We start from the raw sequence: 26,479 nt of genomic DNA on the forward strand, positions 1-26,479 counted from the left end.
CTGGCCCCTTGGTTGCTTCTCTCCCACCGTCTTAAAGGAGAAATGCTGTGAGGATGCTGCCTTGTCCCCGCCTTTCTAGGGCTGCTGCTGTTGTTGGAAGCTTCCCGGAATGACACAGGAAATATTTTATTCGCTTTCACCCTGTTCTGTAACTGTACTCTTCAAGGAATGCTTATTCTTTGTGTCACACAGTATTCTCAGAAAGGGCTTTTTGGTCCTCAGAAATAGCATGCTAGGACTTGCACCTATCTAATAAGAACATGGAAAGTGATCTTCTGACCTGTGCTCCCTATCAGTACCAACAAGTGCTCTGCAAGGCTGCAGAGTGAGCTGACCATGAACAAGATACTGAGGAGGCATTGTATTTTATATAGGCATATGCAAAATTACATGTTAATATATATAGAATTATATGTCTGTGTGAATAGGTACGTATAGGGAGCAAATACATTTGCTAAACAAAAGATAATCAAATTGCAGAAAATCATAGGCTGCTCCCAGGTGATCTATGAACCAAAAGAGCTGAGAGTCATCAGATGAGTGTGTTGGCTTTGCTTTATTTTCAGTTCTACATTTCTGATTATTATATGAACTGCTTAGTAGTACCTCTGTGTGCTCCTGTACCGACATGGCAAAATTAGATTAAACTATGTGTCATGGACACACCAGTGTTGAACAACAGTGGTGACTCTCTCACAGCACATACCTTTTCAGCAGAAGAGATGCCTTGGCTGTTACCTTGATTCTACTTACAGTTTCTCTTTGAAGGTCAGACTGAGCCTAACAGTATGACTGAGTATAACAGTGCCAGTATAGCAGCAGAAGGGTTTGCTTGTGGTGGGGTTTAACACTCCTTGTGATTCCACGTGCTGCACAATTAGCTGTTTCTCATGGAGAGAGTATGTGATGAACTGTGTATAGGTAGTGCTGGGAGTGGAGAATTTAAACATCTTAGCTGCGTGTGATAAGCCTCACTAGTGAACAGCTGGTGGAGAGACTCATCTAGCTCCGAGGGTGACAGCTTGTGTACTTGGGGGTGCAATAGGATTAGATAGAGATTTCCATTCATTTTAAAATAACCTTGCTCAGGAGAGGCAGAAATCTGGAGATGCAGCAACCCATAGCTCACTGTTTGTTACAGTAAGTTTCATTGAATGTTATGCTCTAATTTAAAACAAAAAAAAAAAAAAAAGGTTTTTGGAATCAAATTTGACCTGAATATAACTCCATTGGCTTCTGCGTTCTTACACTAGGGATTAATTTGGCCCTTTCTACTTTTATGTAATGAGCTGATTGCCACAGTATCTTATCCTTGTTATACAATCGCCCTTGCCTGCCTGTGTCCCTGGAGCTGCCTCTGTTTGTTTCCAGATCCAGGGTCTCACCTTGACTGCCTGCGTGTTCAGTCCTCCAGCCTCACCCTGACTGCAGACAGATGCTTGCCAAGGGCTTATGCTCATAGCATTTGCATGTGTGCATGTATGTGCATGATCACTCCAAGTTCAAACAGTATGTATAGGGAAGTATATGCTGATAGGGAAATTCAGAGGCTTTTTTGTTTAGCTGATTGCATCCCTGCAGTGTTTTCCTTATTGGTGAAAAGAGGAGGGGGAAAGTTGCTATCAGAGATCTCATTTAAATAAGAAGGAGCATAGGAAAATACATTCTTTATTATTCTTCTGTAACAACAAGCCAGAAATATAATATACCTTTAAAAATTTTCTGTCTCATGCCAAAGAAACCTCCATTCAGTCGTTTTAGAAAATCTTGTTGCTCTCCCTCAAACAGTAACAAAAAGAAAAAGAAATTACAAGTGCCATCTGTTCCCTGCAAGAAATGTGCCTGCCTGTACCACAGGTGGGTGTGTGAGGCCAAGGGGCTGCAGGGAGCAGGGGTGATGTTTTTGGTGGGCCTGCCAGCCCATAAGGAAAGCATGCCTGCCTCAGAAGACCATTCCCTGAGGGCAGGTACCTGCTCTTGGCATTGGTACCCCTGCCTGCAGCAAAGAGTGCATTTACTGATGTTCCCCCATGCCTGCAGGAGCCCCCACTCCACACACCAGAGGAACACATTTCCTGGGCTTACAGGGAGCACCGGGGCTCATTGTGTGCCTGGCATCCTGCAGGAGAGCATAATTTCTGACCCTGTTGGACACTGTGTTCCCTAGAGATGCTTGCTGAGAGTGCAAGGCCTTTCCAGGTGTGCTTGGAAAGAGTAAGAGCCTGTTTGCCAGTGGTACAAGGAGGTAATTTCCCAGTGAATCCCATTACTCTGCTCTGCATGAAAGAGGATGGGTCCTTGTCCTTCCAAGTACGATATTTGCTTTCCAGTGGGACTCCCCATAGCATTCAGCCTTCATGTTTCTCAGCAACATTCTTTTCTCCCCTTTCCTGTTTTTCTCCTTGGTGGATTTCTAAACACAGCGGTCCCTTGTCTAGGGTTGAGATGAATCCAGAGTTTCTGCCTTATAACTGAAAACAAAGAGGAAAGGATGGGCAAGGTCATCATCAGCCCACAACACGAAATATAGAAAATGTTATTAGCAACAAATTAAAATTTGTCTGGACAGGAGGAGCTCACAGGGAAGGTGCAGAGAAAGGAGGATTTCCCCCATCCCCAGCCCCTGCCTCCCTCCTACTCAATTTGTCTCTAGTCTATCCCTCTAAAAACAATTTCATTCTCTTGCTCTCTCTCTCTCTCTCTCTCTCACACACACACACACACACACACACACACACACACACACACAAACACACATATATAGATCCCATTGGTTTTGTGCAATGTTTCACCGTTATTTGATGCAAGTAAAATATAGATCTATGAATATACCGCTCTGACTCAAGTCCCATTTCAAGTATGATTGCGGAGTCCAGTATGGTAAAGGGAGAAGTTCCCCTGAGAGGGAGATTGGGGGGGATTTGGATTCAGCAGGCAGAGTCTAGTCCCGGCTTGCTGGGAATGTGGAGCAGCAGTAACACACATAAGGAGTCTGCAGTGCACCAGTTCTGCCCTTCAGAGCGGGCTATGGTTGCAGCAGATGGGATGGTTTGTGTGGCTGTACAGTGTGCATGGGAGAAGAGTCCTTCCTCCTCACATTTTGCCAGCCTCCCTCCTCCTCCTCATCTTCCTCACGAGCAGTGTGCTGAGAGTGGGAGTGCGATGTGTGCCCACGCTGGTGGGTGGACAGTTTTCTCCCAGTCCTTCTTCCAGGGTAGCCTGGTCTTCTGCTTCCTGGAGAACATCCTGGTCTGTCCCATGCAGCCCTGTATCATGCTTAACACAGTCCAGAGCATCCTGTCTCTTTGCCTCTGGTGGCCCTGGTAGACCAGAAGGAATTTTGCAAATCCAGGCTTTTATTGAAGTCTTGTCATTGCATGCCCATGGGTCAGTACAACCTGTCTGGGATCAGGAGGGGGTCGGAGTTGGTATGCATCGCTCCCATGGGGACCTAGCAGCAGCGAGCAGGAGGGCTGTAAGATGTCTGAAGGCTTCGGGATCCAGCTGGAGCAGGAGGGAGAGGTGAGGTGCCCTGGCAGTGCCACCTGCAGTGCCTTTGAACAAGGGTGACTCGCAAAGTACCCTGCCAAGCTGGGCTCGCTGCCAGCTTGTCTCCTCATGGCAAGGATCACACCATCCACAGGCACTGTGGATGCACGACCTCTGGTGTCATCTTCCTAGCCCAGGAATACCCACTGTGATGGGTTAGAGCAGGTTACCATGGCAATGTGCGCTCTCCCCTGGAGACAACATTTTATCCACTTCCAGCAATACAAAATGAGTCCTTATGTTGAGTTTCCTTCATTTTTTCCTCTCTCACTTTTTTTTTTTTTTTTTTTTTCCCTTCCCTGTCAGTTTGAAAAGAGCTGAGACTAGTAAGAGGCACTGCAGTCTGAGGGCTTTAAAATCTGGTTGGGGGAAGACACTCTGCATGAGAGCAGCAGTGAGTGCAGTTGTGTATGGGCATGCTCATGCAGCTGTAGCTGTCAGTGAGCACAATGGTGATGGTGAGGTGAGAATATGTGGGCTATGCTGTACGCCATGCCAACTCCTTTTCAGGCTCTCCCACCTGTGCCACGCTATGGTCTAGATTTCAGCCTTTACCTTAAGACCCTCCAGAGTTGTGCCCCTCTCTCCAGTTGCCCAGACACATTGCCCTGCTTTGTGCACTGTGCTCTTCCCTCTGCTAGTAATGTCAGCTCTCAGGTTGTTTCTTTTTCTCCCCTTCAGCCCACACGACCCATAGCAGCAATCATACTGCCTGGACTGGTAAGCCATGTTCTCCACTTCCTGATGGCCCACATCTGCTCTGTCTACCAGATATTTCCAAATGGAGGCTTCATATCTTTGCTTTCTCCATCTATCAGAGAATACATAAAATGAATAACAGAACTTCCTTATTTTTCATGCTCTGCATTTGTTTCCACTGACTCATGCTGTAACCTTAATAACTCTACCTCTCTGTCCTCTCCTCCCCATTTTCACCAGCTCCCTACTGTGGCTGAGAAGTTTCTGTTAGCTCCTCAGTGGCAGACTTTGTGCATTTTGTCCAAAGCAGAAGATACTGCACACTGTTACAATAAGACTAAGCTGCAGTGGCTAGATGGATTCATGGCTGCATGCACAGGGCAGATCAGTATGTGCAAATGGGACTCTGGATACACAGACATAGCGTCTGCTTGTATGGAGCTGAACAGACTATGTGTGTGCATTTGGATCACAGTGAGTCAGGAAGCATGTACAGGGGGATGGCTCTCTCTCTGTGCACCTATAATGGATGATGAGGCAACTGGCAGATTGGGTGCTGGCTGGGAGCAAGAAGAGGAGCTTTGTGCTCTCTGGCATCGCGTTAGAGTGATTTAGGTATTTTTCCACCTTTAAAAGTGAGAAACGAAGCCTCTCTCTGACTGTTGTCACCCCCAAGGGACCCTTGATCCCTTCTGATGTGCTCTTGGGCACACTGTGGGCAGCAAGTTACAGTCACAGCACAGCAGTGACCCTTCCAGTGAGGTGTGGACACTTCTGGTCCTGCTCCTCCCACAGACTTTCATAGAGCTGCTCTCTCTGTTTCCAGACAGCTCTTGGTGGGATACAAAACAACTCAGGACTGAGGCTGAGAGGATGACACAGGTTCCCAGAAAGTGCCAGCTGTCTCTACAGCAGGCATGCGAGGGGAGATCTGTGCGTGGGCATGAGGCACAGCAAGCACTCGAGGTCTGACTCTACTTTATTTGTCTGGGCCCAAGGGTGAAAGGGCACAAATGGGCCCGGGGCAGAAGAACAGAAATTAGAGTCAGATGCCCTGACTCCCCAGAAGCATGTTGCACTGCTTGGGTGAGTGGAACAATAGCACAGTCTGTCTTTCTGTCTGGGAAGATGTATTTTGGGAGGACCCCATGCTTGCTTGACTGCTCTCAGGTACCTTTGTTCATTGCTGTCCCTTCCTTCCTAGAAGAGTCTCATGCCACAGAAGAGATTTGTTTTTGCTCTTCATGTTCACCCTCTGTGTCACCCATGAGCGGTTGCCTCTTCTTCAGCTCCCGGTGATACTTGGCCATGAGGGAGGCGTAGATGCAGCCATAAGCGGCCGCCACCACCATCATGATGCAAACAATGCCACAAACCACCCCTGCAATGATCACAGTGCCAATAGCCCGGCGTACGCTCACAGGCCGGTATCGCTGTTTCTGAGGGCATCCCACGCTGGGCTCCACTTCTGGTTCTGGGCCCGATTTAGTTTTGGAGGGAGTCGGGCTTCCTTTTGTGCAGGGTGGGCCAGTATTGTCCAGCACAGTGGAGCTGTTTTCATCATCCAGCTGTGAGCAGTAGTTAAACATCTCCATGGGCACCATTCGCATATCCTTCCCTTTCAGCTCCTTGGGCAGGGTGCATGCCAGCTGGTCGATTTTCCCACCTGTCCCAACAGAGATAACAGGAGTGAACCACAGCTTCATCCTGATGCAGAGCTATGGCATAGCATTTATGGACAACGGAACTAGATCCTCAGGTGAGATAAAGTTCCTATGTCTCCATTCACACCTGAAAAGGATTTGTCCTGCAGAAGTCAAGTGCAGTAGCATGATGGTTTTCTAGTGGAGGACTGCTTCAGTATAGCTTTGAGGCCATACAGAATCACAGAATCATTAAGGTTGGAAAAGATCATTAAGATCATCTAGTCCAACCATCAGTCCATCCCCACCATGCCCACTGACCACATCCCTCAGTGCCACATCCACACGGTTCTTGAACACCTCCAGGGGGAGTGAGACCATCACCTCCCTCGGCAGCCTGTGCCAATCCCTCACCACTCTTTTTGAGAAGAAATTTTTCCTAATATCCAACCTGAACCTTGCCTGGCCCAACTTAAGGTCAGTACCTCTCATCTTAAATATAATCCAGTCCCTCATGTATGAATGCATTACTGAGTAAACAGAATATTCAGAGATCTTCTCCCTATCCCAAAATGCAGCCACAGTCTTGCACAGTACGTATTTGGAGTTCAGGGCTAAGGCTGAAGTCAAGATGAGCTGCAGGCCTCCAAATGCTACCACATCTGCAGCCTTCTGAAGGGTGGAGAGCAGCAGCAATGGCTGCACCTCCATGCGCCAGGCAGGTTGATATCCTTTAAAATGATTGTTCTGATTGATTTAGAGATGTTTTGCATGCCGTAGGCCTCCATCAAGGGTTGAACCATGGCAGGATACTTCTACCTAGATGGAATTTGACAGTAGGGCTCATGATGCTTGATATCTGTGTAGGCATCTTTAAGACCAAGATGTGAAAGCCCTCTGAAACCATCTATTAAGTCAGTTTCATGCTTTATACCGAGTTATATAAATGTCAGCAGAATCATTTTAGAAAGGGGGAAATTAAAGAAAAAGACAGGGCCAGGCTCTATCTTCTCAAAATAACAGATTCACAGTACCATCTTCTAACAGCTAATACATCCCCCTCTTATGGAAATAGTGACAGATGTTGAAACAAATGCTTGAGTGAGTTTGGGCAATTTCTTTTGGGGGGAAAAACAACAACAACAACAACAACAAACAAACCAAAATCTCTGTGTGCTTTTTATGGACTGTGTGATATGACAGTCAAACAAAACAAAAAAAAAAAGAGAAAAGTGGCACTCATATGCTTGTTTGATTCTGCTCACACAAATGCATATTTCAGACTGCAGTCTAGCCATAGGCATAGATAATCTCTTTGCAGCATGGCTGTGATCAGCAGGGATGTGACAGCTGACTGCTGCTATCCACATGATTTGAGACCCTTTCCTGCTCATTGGCTGCACTGACAGGAGGTCAGGCCTTCAATCCTATAAGATGTGCCATTTTACTGTGAGTCGCAGGTCCTGAAATTATCCTTCAGAATTCCTGCAGCGTGATACAGACCTTTCTAGCCTCCAAGGATAAGCTGTAAATACAAACTTGTCAAAAAACACTGATTTTGAAATAATGATTTAGGGACTGACATATTAAGTCAAGTCTTTGGATTTGCCAGTATTAGTTGTAATATTTTCCAAAACAACACTGTTCCCATGGTTCTTCTGCTGAAAGCAGACCCAATGCTTCACAGCCAAATCCTCCCAGCCTAAGGAGAAGACCTAGATAGTTGTTTTCAGGTTTGAAAAGCATTTCTTTTCTTTAGGCACAAAGGGTTAGGGGAACTTATAATCCTAAAGTTTCAAAGTTATTTGAGAACAGCACTTTCCTCTCAAAGAAAAAAAAAGTCATCTTAGGGATTCAAAACAAAATGAGGAACTAGGGAGCCTGAGGCTGCAGAGGATTCTCCAGCCTGGCAGCATTATTTTATGAAGATGCAGCAGTGTTATGCTGTCAGTCAGCTTTATCGCACTGTACTCTTGCTCCTTGGCTAAGATCCAGAATTTAGGTTGTTCTGATCTGCCAGCTGTGTCTGCTTGCTTTTCCTCCCTTCTCGTGGCAAACTAACACCTGCCTGCTCCGTTCCCTCTGCGCAAGCACCTACCTCGATAGGAGAACCACTCCATCCAGTGCTTGAAATCCCGCAGGTTGCAGTCGCATTCCCAGGGGTTGTCCCCAACCTGGAGCTGCTGCAGGCTGGTTAGCGGCTCAAAGGTCACCCTGTCCAGGCTCTGCAAGCGGTTCGACCTGAGCGAGAGGGAGCGGAGAGCAGGCAGGTCATCAAAGATGCCCGAGGGTATTTGGGCCAGGCCGTTAATGGAGAGATCCAGCTGGCGCAGCAGGGCCGTGTGCTGGAGAAGGTCCTTGTCCAAGGCCCGGATGCTGTTGTTCCTCAGCTGGAGCTCTGTGAGGTTCCCCAGGTCGCTGAAGATGTTCTGTGGGAGCTGATCCAAGAAGTTGTTGGATAGATCCAGCCTCTGCAGGGCAGAGAGATTGGAAAACACTGGTCCCGGCAGAATGCTGAGTTTGTTGTTGAGAAAGAGGAAGGTCCTGGTGTTTGTGGGGATGTCTGAGGGGATGGAAGAGAGGCCCAAGCCACTACAATCCACTTCCAGGATACCACTGTTACACTTGCAGGAGGAAGGGCAGGCAAAGAAGGACTCTGCAGCACACAGTGACAGCCAGCAGCCGAGCACTGGGAGGTGGATAGCAAGGGAGAGGGAAGAGAAAATGCATGTTTTAGAACAGTGCTTTCCCATCCTCAGCCAGCACCACTCTGTACACAGCTACAGCCACAGTATGGCCCTCACAAGGATACTCCTCACCACAGTGCCCCAAGGAAAAGGAGCTTCCTCACAGACAGATCCTCCTACTGCTGGCCTGTACCCTGCTAGCATGAGTTTCTCGTGAGCCTTTATTTAATTAGCAAGCAAATAAATATCCTTCCAGTTTCACAGGACATTGTGTCACAGAATTTTAGGGTTGGAAGGGACCTCTAGAGATCATCGAGTCCAATCCCCAATGATACCAGATGACTTTGCTGCCAGAGAATTCAGAAGAGAAAGGAACAGAGAGCTGTAAGAGAGGTTACCTCTGATAAAGGACAGCTATTTCGAAATGTCAGGGCTGAGAGAGGGCAGTCAGTGCAATATACTTAAGAAGTTCTATTTTTTAAACAAGTAAGCAGGTTAATAAGAAGCTTTTAAGGAAAATCAAAACAAAACAACCTAAATCTCAGTTTCACTCCTGCAGTTTGTGTCATGGTCTTTATGACATCAGACCCAAGTCCAAGTTAGTCTCTAAATCAGCTTATCATTTGCTCTCCACATCTACAGCACATTGTGCGGGCCTTGTGGAAAAAGACTTTCTTATGAATTAGATTAACTTACAAAGGGATGACCAAAGAAAGCTATTAGCAAGTAAGAATGAGACACTAAGCCAGCAGGCACTTTGTATGTGCCACTGCTCTCAAAATAGTTTCTGAGTCCCACAGCAACAGCCTCACAAGCATCTCTAACCAAAATTACTCATAAATGTAGATGAGGAACAAATTCCAGACTTGTAATTGAAGAATAGAAAAAAGGGTTAGCACACACTCTCTTTCTACTCAAAGGTAAGGTTGGATATTCCACAAGATAGCATTTTTTAGAGCTGTTCTGGATCCCTGTTCCAGCAATGGATTCAGATCCTGTGAGAAGTGTCAGGGCTGTAGTTGTCACCCCTTCCTGGGAGCCAGTGACTTTTAAAACTCTCATTTCTGTGACAAGGAAGCATCAGCAACAGAAAAGCAAGCTTTGTGCCTCCTGTCGTTAGAGGAGTGGGAGTTATGTTTAAGCAGACTGTGTAAAACATTTGCATCCTTCATCCCAATTCCTTTTGTGAAGTTGAGATTAATTGCTTCAGTGTGGGAAGCAAATTCAGCTCCCTTGCTTTTTTTAAGGTGATGAGTTTGAGCATTTGACTAAAACTGAAATAAGTTTGTCTCTGCATCATGCCCTACCACTTTACTTCAGAGAAGTCACTTGGGCTTGGTTTTCGTTAGCAGTGAATGGTAGCAAAAATGGATGCATTTGTTGTCTTGTTATTCTTTCCTGGGTTGAAAACTATGCCCTGCCTGCGTTCCCTCTTTTTCATCAAACTATCAGCAAGTATTTTATTTTTTGTCCCAAGGGGAATTCTAAAGATTTTTTGTCCCAAGGGGAATTCTACTGTCACAGGCCAGGTAGCTGTTGGATACCCAGATTGAGGAGAAGCTCTGTCTGGGACAGGTCTGCAGACAGGTCTGCTTCTCCTCTCTTCCCTCATGCCACTGTTTCTGGAGTTTAGTCAGCCCCCATTGCCCATTTTATGTACCAACGCAGCTTCTTTCAGTGATGCTGCCTTCATACTTGAATCCTGTCATCCTGTGTCAGTTCTTTTTGTGTTCCTGGTGATCCTTGTGAGAATTGGCATATTTTTGGACTGACAGCCTAAGGAGAAATGCACAATTTGGATGCTAAGCTATGTAACTTTATTAAGGACCAAGGGATGAGTGTTCAGAGAGAATTTCTCTGCTCTTTTTTTTTTTTTTTTTAAATCCATCTTTTCACAATTCCTTCAAGAATTTTTCTTTTTGCTCTACAATTGAGATCTCAGGTGTACATCAGCCCAAGCCATGCCTGCAAGCTCCTTTAATGACAATTATAGAGCATTACAGTAAGGTATAGCGAGATCTTTACCCTGAGCACCTCTGCGCTTTCTTATCATGCAAAGGTTGGGGTCAACAGCAGATATTGACATGAAAGCAGATCATAGCCTGTGAACTGGCACAGTGCAGGTACTGCCTGGCTGGGTGATATTTAATTCCATTCAGAATACATAGCTCTCTTGTTGTAGGAAGAGAATTAAAAGAATGAGAACTAGAATGAGGAAGGGAGAGAGCCATGAGTCACTCGAGTGACCCTGTCTTTTCCTGGATGCTTAACAAAAGTACACTATTAATAATAGATTGACAGCTGTGATGATGAGATAACTCTTAGCTTCTTTGTATACTGAGAAAGGCAAAAGCAGACTGTGTAAAGCTATACAGGTAGCCTTCTGTTTGGGGCTTATCTCCCCAAACACCTACCCACTGCTGGCCCCCAACCACTTGCCTCTGGGGTGCTGACAGTGGTGAATAGGAACATAATCTCAGGCAGCTGGCTGTGGTTGTTCAGGAAAAGCACTTATGCCAAGTTTCTGCAGCCATATAAGATGTGCCAAAAAAGTCTGTTATTATCCATATTCTGCTTCGTTCCAACACCCCTGCCATGGGCAGGGCTGCAACCCAGCAGCTCATGCTGCCCAGGGCCCCATCTGACCCAGCCCTGAGTGCCTCCAGGGATTTGGGGCACCCACAGCTTCTCCACAGCTGTGCCAGGGCCTTACTGCCCTCTGAGTAAAAAATTTCCTCCTAATATCTAATCCAAATTTTCCCTCTTTTAGTTTAAAACCTTTCCCACTTGTTGTATTGCTATCAGACAGTATAAAAAGTTGGTCTCCCTTCCTTCAAGTACTGGAAGGCCACAATGAGGTCTCCCTGGAGCCTTCTCTTCTTCAAGCTGCTAAAAAAAGCCCAACTCCTTCAATTTTTTTTCATAAAAGAGGTGTTCCAGCGCTTCGATCATCTTCATGGCCCTTCTCTGAACCCATCAGCTCCATGTTTTTTTTGTGCTGGGGGCCCCAGGCCTGGGCGCAGTACTGCAGATGGAGCCTTATAAGATTAGAGCTGAGGGGGACAATTCCTCCCATTCCCCGCTTGTTGCCCCTCTGTTGATGCAGCCCAGGATACTCTTGGCCTTCTAGGCTATAAATGCAAACTGCTGGCTCATGTCCAGCTTTCCATCCACCAGAACCCACAGGTGGGCCCAACTTTTCAAACCTGTCCATATTTCTTTGGATGACATCCCTTCCTTCGGTTGCATCAAATGTACCTCTCAGCCTGGTTTCATCATTTCCTTGGAAACATTGTACTAAAATCATAGAGAAGACAAAGTCTGATTTCATTTTCAGTCCTTGCAAGAGATGCATCTACTAAGATGTGAGCAGAGACCAAGAAATGGCTACAATGCAGCTTTACAGGGAAGAGAGGGAAGCAATAGGCAGAACCTGAAACTCTCTTCCAGCCCTGCAGTAGGATGAGCAGCATGTGTTTTTGTGTTAGGTGAAGATGAAGTTACTTTGTGAGGTGTTTGGTGACTCGTGTAGGTGGTAGAAAGCTGATCCAGGAATATCAGATTAAGTCAAGATTCAGTAGTATTCATTGTAAATAATTCATACAGCATTCTAGTCTGTGAGGATGGATTACAAAAATGCCTGTTTCTTGGATAAATAAATAATTCTCTCAGCTTCTTACAGCGGCTGTCCCGAATTCAATCAGGAGGGCAAGCAGGAGGGAAACTAAGGGCCTGAGCAAGCAGCAGTGACAGGCACTCCCTAATGTCCCCAGGAGCTTCTCTGCAAAACAGGAACACCCCCTGAAGCCCCACATCACTCTGACAGTTCTGCTCTGCACTCAGGGGTGCTGCGGCAGATGCCTCTGTCCACTGGGAAGATGCAGATGCTGAACTTTTACAATTCAATTTGAAAGATATTTTCTTTATTTATTCTTTGATTTTCACTGCATCTGGCAGTGCCCAGTAGGAGAATTCTGCATTTGCATCCTGTATTCCCTTCTAAATTCTGTCATGACTTCTGTCATGGGGAACTGGGAACTGTGCTCGGCAGCCTACATACAAAGCCCTGCCACAGCGAGGAGGCTGCAGCTTACAGGATGCTGATCTGAGGAGTGTTCGGGTGGATCTGTGTGCAGTGGTATCTGTCTTGCTGTTTCTCACCTGTCAGGCCCACTGGAATTCAGAAGCAATCATCACACACTGTCCCACTTTAAGCCCATCTTCAGCTTTAGAGTCTCGCTCTCCCTCCCAGCTAGCCTGGCCTCTAAAGGAATCAGGAATTAGTTCAAACATCTCCATTCTTAGCTGTCCCTCTCCCCTATTCTTAACCCTGCTGCGACCTATTTTCTTCCCACTCCCTTGACAAAGAGGATCATTGTACTCAGTACCTGAGTAGGCATTACTTACGGCAAGCTTCCTGCCACCTCATGAGGGACCTGCTCCTCCACCGGTGGCCGGCACTCATAGGCAGCATCTTTGTCCACTCCAGCGTGCCTTCACATCCACCGGCCAGCCTGGCGCTCGGCCCCGGGGTGCAGAATGACCTCCAAGCCTGCCCACCCGCTCCTGATGGGGAGAGCAGAGCAGAATGGGTGTGATTCGGTTCCTGGCACTGGACGTAGGGCTGGACTCATTGCTATCCTTTCCCCTCCCCAGCTAGAGTTTTGCCTTTTGGGCACCAGCCCTGTTTCAGAGGAGAGATGGAGGATGTTGCAGGAGGCGCTGCAAGAATTCACCTTTCCCCTCTCACTACAGAAATAAGGCCTGATTCTCATAGGTGCCAAAGAGACAAGCCTGTGCTCGAACAGCCTGCTGCTGCAGCTCTGTAAGCCCGACATTCAAGGTCATCCTGATGCATGGCTGAGGTGACTCTGCCAGGACAGCTCCCCGCCACTTGCTGCCGTGCCGGCTGCAGCCACCTGTGCATCCCCTGTGCACACTAGGGACTGACAAGCAGCTTCTTCCCCCTCCCCACCCTCCTTTTCCCCCCCCCCCGCCCTCCCCCCCCGGCATCTTCCCCACCAGCGTCCTTTCTGTTTCAAGGTAAAATGGATGTGATGTCTAGAGCAGGGCTGGGCAGCATGGGGATCTCACTGCAGTGACTGCGGGAGCTGAGGAGCCTCCGAGGGGAAGGGAGGGCCTGGGGCGGGGGAGACTGAGTGGGAGTGTTGAAAAGAAAGGAATTACGGCTTAATTAGAAGAAGGAAAAATGCTCAGTCTAATTAGAAACCCAAAGACCATAAACTCTCTCCTGACAATAGTGACTGACAACAGGTCTCCCCTTCTCTCCTGCTTCCCTCTTGGATAGGATCAAGGGGAACACCGCAGACCCTCCCTACCTCAGGTGCTCTCTGACATGCCCTCCACAGTCACAACATCACTGAAATGGATGCATTTCTACCACGGCACAGAGCAAACCACCCCTCATACCCCTGAGAGGCTCTGACAGCCTCCATGGTTATATTTCAGCTGGGCGCTGTGCTCCCTCTTGGACGCTCTCCCCATGCATGTGCCCTCCCTCAGGCTTCCGTGATGGATTTATTCTGGACAGGAATGTAAACCACCGGGAAACATTTAAATCAGCATCTTGGTGAGAAAGACAAGCAGGCTCAGTGCCTGGTCTCATGCATTTTGCAAGGCTGCTCCGCTCGCTTACTGAATGCACCAGCTAGATGCAGACCTCTCACAGCACCAAAACCAACCCACTCCAGCCCACCGCAGCCCCCCAGCAACTCACAGTGCCAGGCTTGCCTTCCAGCAATCTCTGCTGGAGGAGAAGGCTCGACAAGGAGACTTCCAGCCTCCCCCGTGCTGATGGCTGTGTCCTGAATGCCAGCCCGAAGCCTCCCATCTCCAAGAGCAGTGAGGATGATGAAAAGCCGCCAGCACTTACCTGGAGGGGCTCTGCCCACAGTCACTTCCACCTGGCTCCCTGGGCACCGCACGGATGCTGCCGCTTCCTTCCCTCTCCCTCTGTGACTTTCACTCCCAGCAGCAGGCTTTCCTTGTGCTCTATTTAACTCCCTACAGCACAGGAATAAACAGCAGAGTTAAGCTGACAGCCACAGAGCCTTATCTAGCTGCCGGATAGTGGGAGCCGCTCACTTCCAAATCCTGTTGCCGACTGATCGCGTCCTTGCTTTCAGCATCATTCAGGGGCTGCCTGCCACGCTCTGTCTTTCCCTCTTCTCCACCTTCACTCCATCTAACTTTGTCTGGGTTATAGATAGCTCTGTTCCTTGCGCTCTTGCCTTTTGGCTCTGTTTTGTAACACCCCATCTGTATCAGCTGGCTTAGCTCCAAGCAGGGGGGCTAGGCTTTGGGAAAAAAAAACAACAAACCCAGCTTGCTTGGGTGCTTCATGACACCGTGATCCCCCTCAGCCCAGGCCCCCTTTCCATCCCAGGGCCAGGGTTTCCCTCCGCCTGCTGCTCCATTCCACCATGCCAACCCCAGGCAATGCCGAGGTGCTGATAGCAGCACTGCATACCCAAGATTGGTGACAGGGTCGGGGTTTGTACCCCTGGTCCGTTCTGCTCTGGATGGCAATGTCCAGCTCCCACATCCATCCCTGGTACCTCACAGGCGTCTCTTCCTATGAGACAGTGCCAGGGCTCGAGCACCGAGTGCAAGGTGGGAGGAGCAGCAGTGTATAAATAAGCCCTCTCCCTATGTTTAGAATTTATTGCAGTGCATAGTGATTAACACCTGTTCAGGCTTTAATGCTGTCTCCTGTGCTGCAACATGCACAAAGATGGAGGTACTTCGATAAACCCATGATTATTTTCAAAGCATGTCACACAAACACAGTACTCCCTGCCCTACAGATTTACATCCACACCTTTGTGCATTCATATGTTTCTAAGATTTAAAAGCAAATACCATCATATGCTTACACAGACATAGTTGCTAATCTAGCTTGCATTTACAAACGTGTCCATAGAGTTGGGCTTGCACGTGTACTTGGGACTCTTCTGTGACCCATATTCATGTTATCCGTGTCTTGCATGAAACTGCCTACTTCTCCCAGCATAGCATCTGTTCAGGGGGCAGAGCATGAGATTTGGAATAGGTAGGGGTTCCTGAATGCCTAACTGAAAGGGCCAATGAGCTTCTGCATTTCTCCTCTGAAGTCACATGTCTACGGTAAATGCAGCACTGGGAACTTCATGGTCCTGGAACAACCTGGGACCTGCCCGCACCTCCGGGCTCCCCAGAGCTTCACCAGAGCCGTCTGGCTGCTCTCAGCCTTAAAGCTCACAGCTTACCCAGCAGTGAGGACTATGCCAGACCCAGGAGTGCCCCAGCCCGTGAGGAGAGGCACAGTGGCATCCATTCTGAACTGACGCGGGACTGACCGGAGCCTAGCGATGGTATACACAGCTGCAGCTCTGAACACTCTGAAGATACCCAAAGGCTCTACAAACCCAATGTTAATCTTTCTCTCAGGATTATTGGATGAGTTCTTCACCCGGGAAAAACCTGTCAGCCAGTTCCCCTCTGCTCCATGGGACACTGTCTAGAGCTTCCTTCCATGTGCTTAGAGCTGAATCTCTTCTCCAGATTCTGGAGGAATGAACAGCAGAGCCTGCAGGGCTGATGACCTTTGCTTCTTGCCATTTGGTATAGGACAGTAAAGCGCAACTTTTTTTAGTTTCAGCTCAAAGCAGCAGAACGGAATCATCCATTTCTTGCCGTGGGCTCCAGAGGCCAAAAATACACTGAGCTGAAGTGCCACTTGGACATTTGGCCTGCTGTCAGACTTCCCAGAGGACTCTAATGAGGATTCCCCTAATTAGCTTAACCAGGGAACTTTACTGCTGGGGGGGTGCTGGGGACATTTGTAATGACTCTCCAGTGCTTGCCAGGGCATAAAAGGTACAGCAGAAAGTGTCACTGTCTGGTGCTTCCTTCTCCCTGCCCAGATACCAGTCACGTTTGCAGTATCACTTCAAAGCCTTGGCTTTGCTAAGCAAGATCCTAAGGAGCACACTGTGATGGTGAGGGGGGCTTCTGTTGACTGCATCCAAATACTGCTTTAGTATCTTCCCAATTCAGTTTCACGAATGACTTTTACCATGACAGTAAGTATTGCTGCTGTTATTTTGTATTTAATGAACCCCAGAAACAAAGTTGTGGTCAGAGCCAGTAGGTAGATGGACAAAATTATCCCATCTTCCAGCAGGTACATGAAGGCTATAGAGACAAGTAATTGTCCCAGCACATCACTGGGATGAGCTAGGGTCACAAGGAAGGCCCACAGCCTCTGTCTCAGATTCTACCTCCCTGTCCTTTGTACTAACCCGAGCTTGGACCTTGGCTTGGGGATCAGACTCCTCTAACTTACTGGCTTACTGGCACTGGCAGGGCATATGGGTGACCTATATTAAAAAAGGGTAGGTTACAAAGGCTATGACAGATGCCAGTGATAAATTACCAGAATGCAAGCAGACGTTCATCCCTCCCCCACGCTCTCCCTGATGAATGATGGCAAAGTCCCCTCCCGGTGCTGAATTGCTTTAGGCTTTATCAGAAAAGCACCAAGGCAAGGGAGGGCATGGGGTACTCTTAAAGAAGATTATCTCTCCCCCTCCCCCTTTCCTGTTGCTTTTAGGTTTTGTGTTTTATTACTGTTGCCCATAATGAAGGGGAACAGTGGTACCCTAGAGCCCAGTGATTAAAGCATGCTGTCCTGTGTCTCTTCCTCCATCAGTACTTGGAGGATGGGAGTCTGTACATAAGGAAGGGAGACACATCAGCCATGTCATCTGACTGCAGCAACTGCAAGTTCATTAAGCAACCTGGTTGATGAGTCCTAGTGGGAAGCTGCACTCTTCTGCAGTACCACAAGTGAGTTTAGGATGGACTGTATATGATGCCCATTCTTTACCCCTCCACTGACCTGGGTCAGTTCAGCAGTGAGTTCACACTGAAACCCATTGTCTCAGCAGCTCCTCGTTTATTGTTTATTTGGATTGCAAAAACACCCAGACTTGGCAGCCAAGCTCAGCACCACTATAGAAACATACAGTGTGTCACTGCCCCAGTGTGCTTATAAGCTAAATAGCTGGGGGCTTCATTTCCAACACTTGCTGATTTATTAACACAAGTGTTCAGGATTCATTAGTGTTGTGCTGTCACACTCAATGGAAAGCACATTTTAAATTTACACTAGAAACCCACCTGCACGAGAAACAGTGCCATCTGACTTGCAGCAATTGATCACAGCAAAGCAAAACACCTCATACAGAAAGCTATAAAGTAAGTAGAAAGCATGCAAAACCCACTCTGTTGTAAGGGAATCTGTCACATTCCTGACTTAGTGTGAATAAACCTCACCCTATTCACTGGGATGTGATGAGGTCAGAGATCTTCTGATCTTTGAGATGACAGTGTGTAGGCACTTCTGAAATGCAAATGTGATTGTTGTAAAACAAACATTTCCTCCCCAAAGCTACCAAGGAAGGTCAGTTTTATTCTCATTTTATGGAGGGGAAAACCATCTTAGAGGTTACAATGGCTGCTGAGTTTAGCTGTTGGAGTTTCAGCTGCCCAGCTCTTGGTACTTCGTCATGGCCCTACATCAATTCCCAGCTTAGGATTTTCAAAGCTGCCAAGTGCAGTGATTGCTCAGAATTGCGTGGACTTGTGAATGCTCTTCTGCACTGCAGAAATGTGTGGGTCTTATCAAAGTTACACAGAGCAAAGGAGTTTTGATGGGGCTTTCCCACAGTTATCCAACAGACCTGTGCCAGAATCAGGAAGGGAGCCAAGTGTCTTGATTCCTCATCCTGTATCTTAAACAGGAGACATTATTTGCATCCAAAGTCTTCCTGATCAATGCACAACAAGGAGACTGAGGAGGGTCAGAGGGGCTGAACCCAGGGCACCAAGCCTCACTGAACCATCTGAGAAAGCACAGAGCATCCTGAGGGGAGCCAGGGGGCAGCATCATTGGGGAAGACCCAGATTGCAGTGAAGAAGTGAAATTCCTTGGGAGTCTGTGGAAGCAGGTGGGGAGACCGGGATATCCAACACAAGAGTGACAGGAAAGTCCCAGCAAAGCAAGAGTGTGGCATATGGAGGAGGCCCGGAGCAGCAGCAGGAGGAGAGCTGAGGGGGCAGCTGGCAGGAAGAAATCCAGCCATGTGTGTGCCAGCGTCTTCTCTGAGCGCGACAGACCACGTGCGTGCTTCCTTCAGCAGAGCGCGGGCGATGTGCAGGGAAGCGGGTGAGGAGTGGGAGAGGGGCTCAGCAGAGAGACACGTGAGCTGGCCTCCCAGTTTTCCTCTTTTTTTTTTTTTTTTTTTAAATTTAAAATGTGTATTTTGTTCTTCTCTCACTGTTGGCAAAAATTGATAACCAAGTGAGATGTGGAGGGGGGTTCTGCCTGAAGACTGAGATAACATTTTCTGATCCAGCTGGGAACAGTTGGCTGTGGGTGGTGGCTTGTCACCAGCTCTGCCAGTTCTAATCCAGATCCCAGTTTTTCTCTCAGCTGTGAAGAGCGTTCTCTACAACTTTAATTTCCTGCAGGGGTTAATCCCGTGGTCAGTAATAGCTCAGACCCCTAATCCTCCCACTCAGCCCTTGGCAGAAGGACTGCAGCCTCTCCCAGCTCAGCAGATCGGAGAGAGGCCCAGTTTGGCTCCTGGTTCCATTTCTGTACCTCGCAGGTGTCCTTCAGCTTGCTGGCATTTAGAGCACTGCACTCCCTTCCTGCCAAGCCTGATGGGTGGTGGGTGGGCGGCTTACCCCACAGACAGCCTCCAGGAGAGAAGGCGATTCAGTGGGAGAATCCCAGTGCTGTGCTGCTCATCTCCCTCCCCACCCCACACATAGATACCTTCCACGTTTCTCACTTGGATGGTACTCTGAAATTGAAATTAATCCTTTGTTGGTTTTATTCCACTTGTGTTCAAAAAAAAGAGTTTGGGTCCCTGTTTGAGAAGGATTGTCGGGGCTCAGAAATCTCAATATGACCCAGTCCTTTCCTTAGGTCTCTCATTAGGGGCAAAGGATGCAGTGAGTCTGTACCAGGGAAGTTGCCAGCCTGTCTGAAATGAAAGATGTATTTACATGCTCAGAGTACGAAATGGAGGTACATCAATTTAGCAGTCAGATAGGAAAATGCAAGTTTCATTATCAACCCTTCACAGTTCTGTCTCTGGGCAGATGGACATCTGTCAAATAGTACAGCCAGACAGCCAAGTCAGTGGGCCTCCAGATCAGTTCCAAGAAACCTGTTACATCTTATCTGGACCAAGGTACTTCAGTCATAAGCCTTTCTACCTATGCTTCCCAGTCAGTACAGTCAGATGAGGTTCGGCAAGCCTGGGTGATGCCATACATACTGAACGTCCCACACCTCCTTATCTGCAACCGCTCTTATCTGCAGTAGCCCAGGAGCTGCTTTTGCCTTTTTTCATAGTCTGCATTCTGAAATTGGTCAGACCCCAAGCTCACTAACCTTCCTAGTGCTTGCTTCACTACTTTTACTTCTGGGAGCTGAGATACCGCAAAGTGAAGAAGCCAGAGTGATGGAAGATCGCTGCCACCCAAGCTGCTGAGTGTCACTCCCACTTTTCCTCCCATTGCACCCTGTCTGCAGATCCATGGCTGCAGTCCTTTAGAGTCAGTCCATCAGCTGCAAGGACAGTAGCTTCCTGCTCGGTGTCTGGAGCGGGAGGAGAGAGAGGGGGCAGCAAAGACAGTGGGGTGAGGGAAGGAGTTCATTGGTGTCTCACTTCACAAGCTCGTGCCCCTGGCATATTCCTAGGGGTAGGGATCAACCAGGCATGATGATCTGTGGTGGGGCAGAGCATGAGATGCCAGCAGTAAAAATCCTCTCTACTCTTACCGTAAGGGAATCGGCGACCCAGCACACACACAGCTCCTGGCAAACCTCCCAAGGAGCGGCTGGTTCTCATTGTTCACACATGGTGCGTTTATACTGAACTATGAAGGAGACCTTTTGCTGATTTCTTTTTCTGCCTTAGTGAATTGCATGGATCTGTTTCACTTGCCACTGTGGCCCCAGTACTGCAGTGTTGCCTGTTAGACTGGCCTGGAAATCTTCTTAACCATCATCCCCCATCATCCTCCCAGAGCATCCAGGAGGGATGTCCCTGCAAAGTCATCACAAACTACACAGGGTCTGAGGATACTTGAGGATCACTGGGACACACACTCTTTACAAGGTGGGAACATTGCCCACAGCTCAGGACATGGTGACAGCTATCAGAACCCAGAGCTTCACCTCCTCGTATGCATGTGGGCCTGCAGAGCGCAGCCCCATGCTGCAGGGCCTTCAGGGGCTGGAGGATGTCTTAGGTCTGAGGTGAATTTAGTTTTCTGCAGCTATAGAACAGATAAGGGCATGGCAACATTCACATCCCATCCATATTATTGGATGCAGGGCAGGGCCTACTTCAGACCCTCTGTCCTCACATGGGCATCTCACAGCAAAATCTCAGCTTTGCAGAGTGGCCAAAGGGAGCTTCCCAACTTCCTCACAGCAAGGAGGGGCGCAGCTGCGGGGCCTGATTTCAGGCTGCAGCCTTTGCTTGGAGTTCAGGCATGGATGACCCCAGTGTGAATTTGGGTTTCAAATTGTCCTGTGATGGCTGTGAGGCACTGCTCTCTACAGATCCCTAAAAGAAGGTTATGCTGAGGTGGGGTCAGCATCTTCTCCCAGGTAACAGCGATAGGACGAGAGGGAATGGCCTGAAGTTATGCCAGGGGAAGTTCAGGCTGCATATTAGGAAACATTTCTTCTCTGAAAGAGTGATAATGCATCGTCACAGGCTGTCCAGGAAGGTGATGGAGTCACTGTCCCTGGAGGTGTTCAAGAACCATGTGGATGTGGCACTGGGGGACGTGGTCAGTGGGCTGGCGGTTGGACTAGATGAGATTAGAGGTCTTTTGTAACCTGAATGATTCCATCATTCTACGATTCAGTGCATAAATATACATTATATATGTCTTGTTTTCCTATTCATAAAAAAGTCAAGAAACTTATTTTCATTTTTTAAAAAAGGCTATATGAAAAAATATGCCACATGGTTTGCAAAGCCAGTACCTATATGAGTTAATTATCTGCACAGACTTTATTCAGCCATTCATACAAATATGCATGACAACATAGCCTTTGCCCACCCCAGCAGGTACTCCTGCTTTTTTTTCCACAGGGCTCCGTGCCAAACTCTGTACAAACAACACATGGTACTCAGGCTAACAATGAAGATGTTGTAATAAATAAGGCTATTTTTATATGGACAGCTCAAGATATTAAACTGCAGTTTTGGCAACTGGCCACAGTCTGTACATTCCTAATTTTGTGGGTACCCCACACAAGACCCTAGGGGCCATTTTGCAGAACTGCTGAGCACTCACAGCTGTTTTCCAAAATGCTGGCAGCATAGCCAGCAAACTGGTACAGTCTGAAGGAATTAGTGGCACTGGGAGCCAAGACGCCCCAGGATCCAGTCCTGGACCTGCTGCTCCTTCCTGCCTAGCTAAGGGGAAATCTTCGTCTCCCTTTTGACAGCAAGCAAATAACCATCCTCATGCGTCATCAACAACTTAAATTCTCTACTGTCAGTGAGGCAGCTACAGCAGAGAAAGTCTTCAGAACACCACATGACAATGCATGATGATGTATTGCCTGAAAGGCTGGGATGTCAGGCAGTAAACAAACAAAAGAGGCACATGCTTAGCTGTTCCAAAAAAATAAGTCTCCTGCTTCCCTCCTCCAGCACCATCAGTGCAGTTCTTGAGCGAGGCAGCCTTGTGAGCATGCAGGGAGATGGTACCAGGGGCTGCAGTCCAGCATAGACAACAATCTGCTCTGAATGCTGACACCTCCTAGCTTTCAAGTGCTTGTTTTAGCAATATGAATAAAACTGCATTTCATGTAATCCTCAGCTCGCAGGTGAAGTAACCTTCCCTTTGATTTATCCAAAATGCATTTGAACTGGTATTTAGACATGCAACTCAGTTTTAGCATCCCCCAAGACACACAGAGCATTCTTGCTAGCCAGCACTTCAGTACAGCCACTGCAGGAACCAGGTGTGTGTTGGGAGGTGTTTCTTGCGGCAAGGACAGGAGCAGCCTGGGACACTAGCCCCAGTTTCTTCTCACTGACAGCCAGAACACATGTGGTGGTGTGGCACTTTGGAGCACTACCCAGCTGCCAGGAGCATCCCAGTATGGTCATCTGAATTACTGCTTGAGCCACCCAGGGCTGGGACAGATGTCAAGCACTGTGAGCAGCTGCTTGTAACCAAACATGGCAAGTGAGGGAAACTCGATCAGCAACAGGCGGGTGCAGATCAGTCACTGCAGACCTGCCCAGACTCTCAGCTCCAGGTCTCCTCGTGGCCCACTGCTGCTGCTGCCCTCCCTGCTGTGCTGGAATCACGCTTCTGCTTTCCAGAGAGCTCGGCAAATCCTTTGCATTGGGGCTGGAAGAGCCAGAAGAGGGGCAGGGAGCTGGAGATACCCAGGATGAGTGCACCTTGCTAGCATGTGGCATTCACTTTGCTGGAGGCAAGGGTAAAGCCATAATCCAGCATAAAAATTATGTAAGAGGACTTCCCCCCTTCTCCTTGCAAACTGCCCCTCTGCTGAGGATTTACCATAATTCCTCCGAGTGGACAAGATACGCCACAGAGCCTGTGCTGATGTCTGATGGGGAGACAACTCCCTCAAGCCTTTTGCTCATGTGGAATAATTCCCTCGCAAATGTTGTTTGCCCACAGCGGTTAGAGAGAGATCCTCCCCCCGAAATGGGCCCAAGTGACAAAGCTCAGAAAAAAAATGCCCTGTGATCCCAGAACGGCAGCCCGCCTCCTCCCTGCCAGCCCGTCCCCTGCTCTGTGACAGGTCCCTCTGAGCCTCCCAGGGCTATCTTCCAGGGTTCCTTTCCCTGTGTGGTGCCCCACTTCTGCCACAACAGCTCTTCCTTCCTCCTGCCATCCTCTGACAGATCTGCACCTTAAATCCTACTTGCCCACAACTGGGATGTGCTGGGGCCAGCACATTTGGTTTCCCCCCGATGATACAAATGGTGGTCCTGAGGCATAGTTCTTTGGCTGTAGCCTCTGTCAAGCACAGCAGAGACCTGAGCTCACACGTCTCTCTTGCTTAGGGTGAGAGGCGGTGGCAGCAATGTGCTGGGCAGGCAGTGAGAGGAGGGGGCAGGATGCCCTGTGCACCATGTGTGTGTGCACGTGTCGGTTCATGCATCCATATGCACACATACGTGCACGCTACCACTCACACAGTCTTCCCACCACAAGCAAAATCTGTTGGAGGCTTCCGCTCATTTTAGACTCAATTCTCTCCCCCTTTTCTCCCAAGCAGAGCTGCTCTCAGAGGCAACACTAGGAATGGCTGTAAAGTTCCCCCATGCTGTATTTTTTGCCCTTTTCTCTTTAAAGTTCAGAATCCCAGGCTCAGCCTGCTGGATACAGCTTGGCACTTATTTTTGGGTACGCTAATGGTAGGGCAGCCTCCGCCTCATGTCAGCAGATATGTCCCTGAGCTCTGCCTGTGGAGTTGTACACGCACACACACATGCACCCACATGTATGCACAGTACCCCAAAGCACGTTTGCTGAATGCTGGATCTGTCGCCTACCCAGTGCTGGTCTGAGAGAAGGTACATTCAGCTGCCCGCACTGAACTGGGCTAAAATCTACACAGTTGCCCTTCAGCTTCACGTTAACGACTCTGTGGCCCTCCCCAGGGAGGTTGGTTTCGAGAGGCAGCCCCACCGATCTCAGGTAGGCTGGGGAGGACGCGCGGCGGGGAGACGGCTCTACTTACAGGGACAGACGCTCCTCTGAGACACGGGGCTTTTCCAGCGCACCCTGGGCAATCCCAAAGCAAATCCAGCAGAACGTGCCTTTTCGCCCAGCAATCTCAGGGAGGGCTCTAGTTGGCACGGGCTCGGTGGCCAAAAGGCCAGCTGGCCGCACCACACGTGGGGCTGAGGAGCCGCGCACTCAGAGGGCAGCCTGGGGAGCGAGCTGTAATCCCCTGCGAGCAATAAATAGAGGGAGAAAGAGCGAGCGGGAGGCGAGAGAGGCTGAGCGCAGGGCTGAGGGTACATCGGCAGCGGCAGCACGGGGACGCGCACCCGTGGTGCCGAGGCATCACTCAGCCGGTGGGCAGGGTCCGATCCGGATCAGTTGGAGGAAGGGACACGGGGGTTTTCCATCTCTCTCAGCCTATCCTGGGGGAAGAACCGTCGCTCGCCTTCAGCCTCACCATCTTCCTCCTGCCCCCTCACTCCTTTCCCTCCCCCAGTGCAAGGGGCTGAGGGGGGCAAGGAGGTGCAAGCTTGGGGGTGAGGCAGATTGATGCGAGTCGAGAGGCTGCAAGAGGAGCTCTGAGCCGGGCTGCCTCTTCCCCGCCTCCTCTCGATGTGATGGCTGATCACAATGAGCCGGGGAGAAAGGCAGGCGAAGGGAAACCTGCTGTGTTGGCTGTGCATACTATGGGGATGAGACACCCAGTTGGGAGGGACACCAAGGGGCTCAGAGCAAGAGCCCCTTCCATCAGTGCTGCGGAATGCAGGGTGTGCGGCTCAGGGGCTTCACCAGGCATGGCTGGGTACATCCCAGCCACTGTCACCCCTCCGTGCTGGGATGAAGCATGTCTTGGCCTCTGCTCCCAAGGGGGGCTTAGGGAAAACTTGACAGGGGGACAGAAAATGGTTGTAGTGAGGGGAATGGTGAAAGAGGGGAGCACTGACACCCACAGTGTGCTCCCCTGGATATGGGGCGTGGGGGGGAGCAGGTCAGACAGGATGGCACTCCGATTCTAGTGGGTGGCAGCTCTGCCCATGGCAGGGCGCTGGGACTGGATGGGCTCAAGGTCCCTTCCAATCCAAGCTGTTCTATGGTTCGTTCTGTGATTCTAAGTTGTGCTTTCCCCTGCCCACCAGCCTGCTGGTGAAGGGGCACAGGAAGGACCCAAACCCAAGCCCCTGCCTCGTGGGATGTTCCGGGTATCCCACTGTGCTCCCACACCCATCCTGCCAAAGCCAACCCCTTCTTGCTGGGAGCTCCAGCGGCTAATGTTTGCTAGGCTTTGCTGATCCACTTCTGTGTGATTTTGGCTTTTTGCTATTTTCAATGTGTCTTGAAATTATTTTTTAAATAAAATTTTTAGCTGATTTTCTCAGACCTAATGGGGCAGCTACTCTTCTGGCTTGGAGGTGGAGAATGGGAATATTTCAGAGATAGGGAGCGGGGAATACAGTGGGAAATAAAGGCTGCCCAGGCGCGTTCTTTCATTAGAAGTACAGTTTTTATTTAAGCATCAGAGCAGCCACCATGAAAACAGGTTCTGAATGGCCAGGTACATCTTGATAAGCGGTCCCTGGGATGTATCTCACAACTCTTTGTGGCGCCTCTTTGTGACACGGCAGGCCAGAGAATTAAACCTTGAGAAAAGCTCCTTATGAGAGCAGCATATGGATGATCAAAGAGACAGGCTGGAGAAGGCAGACAGAACGAGAGACGGCAGAGGATGAGCTAATGAGGCAGACATGCTCGGTGAAGGAAGAAGCAGGTGGAGGGGAGGCTGTTCTCTCCACACTGAACCAAGAAGCTGGTAACAGCGAGTGCTGGCCAGGCCTGCAGGTGGGAAGCTGCCTGCTGCTAGGTAGCTCCTCAGCGTGATGTAGCACCAGTTCGATATGCAAGCATGCAGCATGGCTTGTCCCTGGGTTTTATTTCATTGCTGGGAAACTGGAGGCGCCCAGGTTATTTGTACATTGGTTGGAATAAAATGATTTGCCACAGTCCCTCCAAGGACTTCAAGGCTGTTGCTGAGCAGTACGCAAGGCCATTCACAATTTCATGGCCTTGGATCTTTCACTCCTGCAG

General features: G+C 49.0%; 2 protein-coding genes across 3 annotated transcripts in view; one reads left to right on the top strand and one right to left on the bottom strand.

Annotated features, from left to right (window-relative positions):
• CACNA2D4 (calcium voltage-gated channel auxiliary subunit alpha2delta 4) overlaps positions 1-26,479 on the top strand; it is a 114,358-nt gene that overhangs the window by 67,185 nt on the left and 20,694 nt on the right. The gene's annotated exons all lie outside the window — the stretch shown is intronic.
• On the bottom strand, positions 1,651-25,020 carry LRTM2 (leucine rich repeats and transmembrane domains 2). Of its 2 annotated transcripts, XM_052667585.1 has the most exons (6): positions 24,411-25,020; positions 14,472-14,602; positions 12,986-13,144; positions 7,990-8,580; positions 5,423-5,914; positions 1,651-2,471 (listed from the first exon to the last, which is right to left on the bottom strand). In XM_052667585.1, exons 3-5 carry the CDS (start codon positions 13,050-13,052, stop codon positions 5,460-5,462), a joined length of 1,113 nt encoding a protein of 370 aa, XP_052523545.1. In that variant the 5' UTR covers positions 13,053-13,144; positions 14,472-14,602; positions 24,411-25,020; the 3' UTR covers positions 1,651-2,471; positions 5,423-5,459. The 2 variants fall into 2 exon arrangements, with proteins under 2 accessions (XP_052523545.1, XP_052523544.1); XM_052667584.1 differs by having other exon boundaries at positions 1,651-5,914.

This window comes from Tympanuchus pallidicinctus, unplaced genomic scaffold, assembly GCF_026119805.1.
Source record: "Tympanuchus pallidicinctus isolate F22 unplaced genomic scaffold, pur_lepc_1.0 scaffold8, whole genome shotgun sequence".
In the NCBI taxonomy this organism is placed as follows: domain Eukaryota; kingdom Metazoa; phylum Chordata; class Aves; order Galliformes; family Phasianidae; genus Tympanuchus; species Tympanuchus pallidicinctus.

What these genes read in the sequence shown, in the direction of transcription:
- LRTM2 (XM_052667585.1), bottom strand. Translation starts at nt 13,052, where the DNA reads ATGCTGCCTATGAGTGCCGGCCACCGGTGGAGGAGCAGGTCCCTCATG. An exon ending in GAGGTGGCAGGAAGCTTGCC is followed by an intron (nt 8,581 to 12,985) that starts GTAAGTAATGCC and finishes TCCACCTCCCAG; the next exon opens with TGCTCGGCTGCTGGCTGTCA. An exon ending in GGAGTGGTTCTCCTATCGAG is followed by an intron (nt 5,915 to 7,989) that starts GTAGGTGCTTGC and finishes CTGTTGGGACAG; the next exon opens with GTGGGAAAATCGACCAGCTG.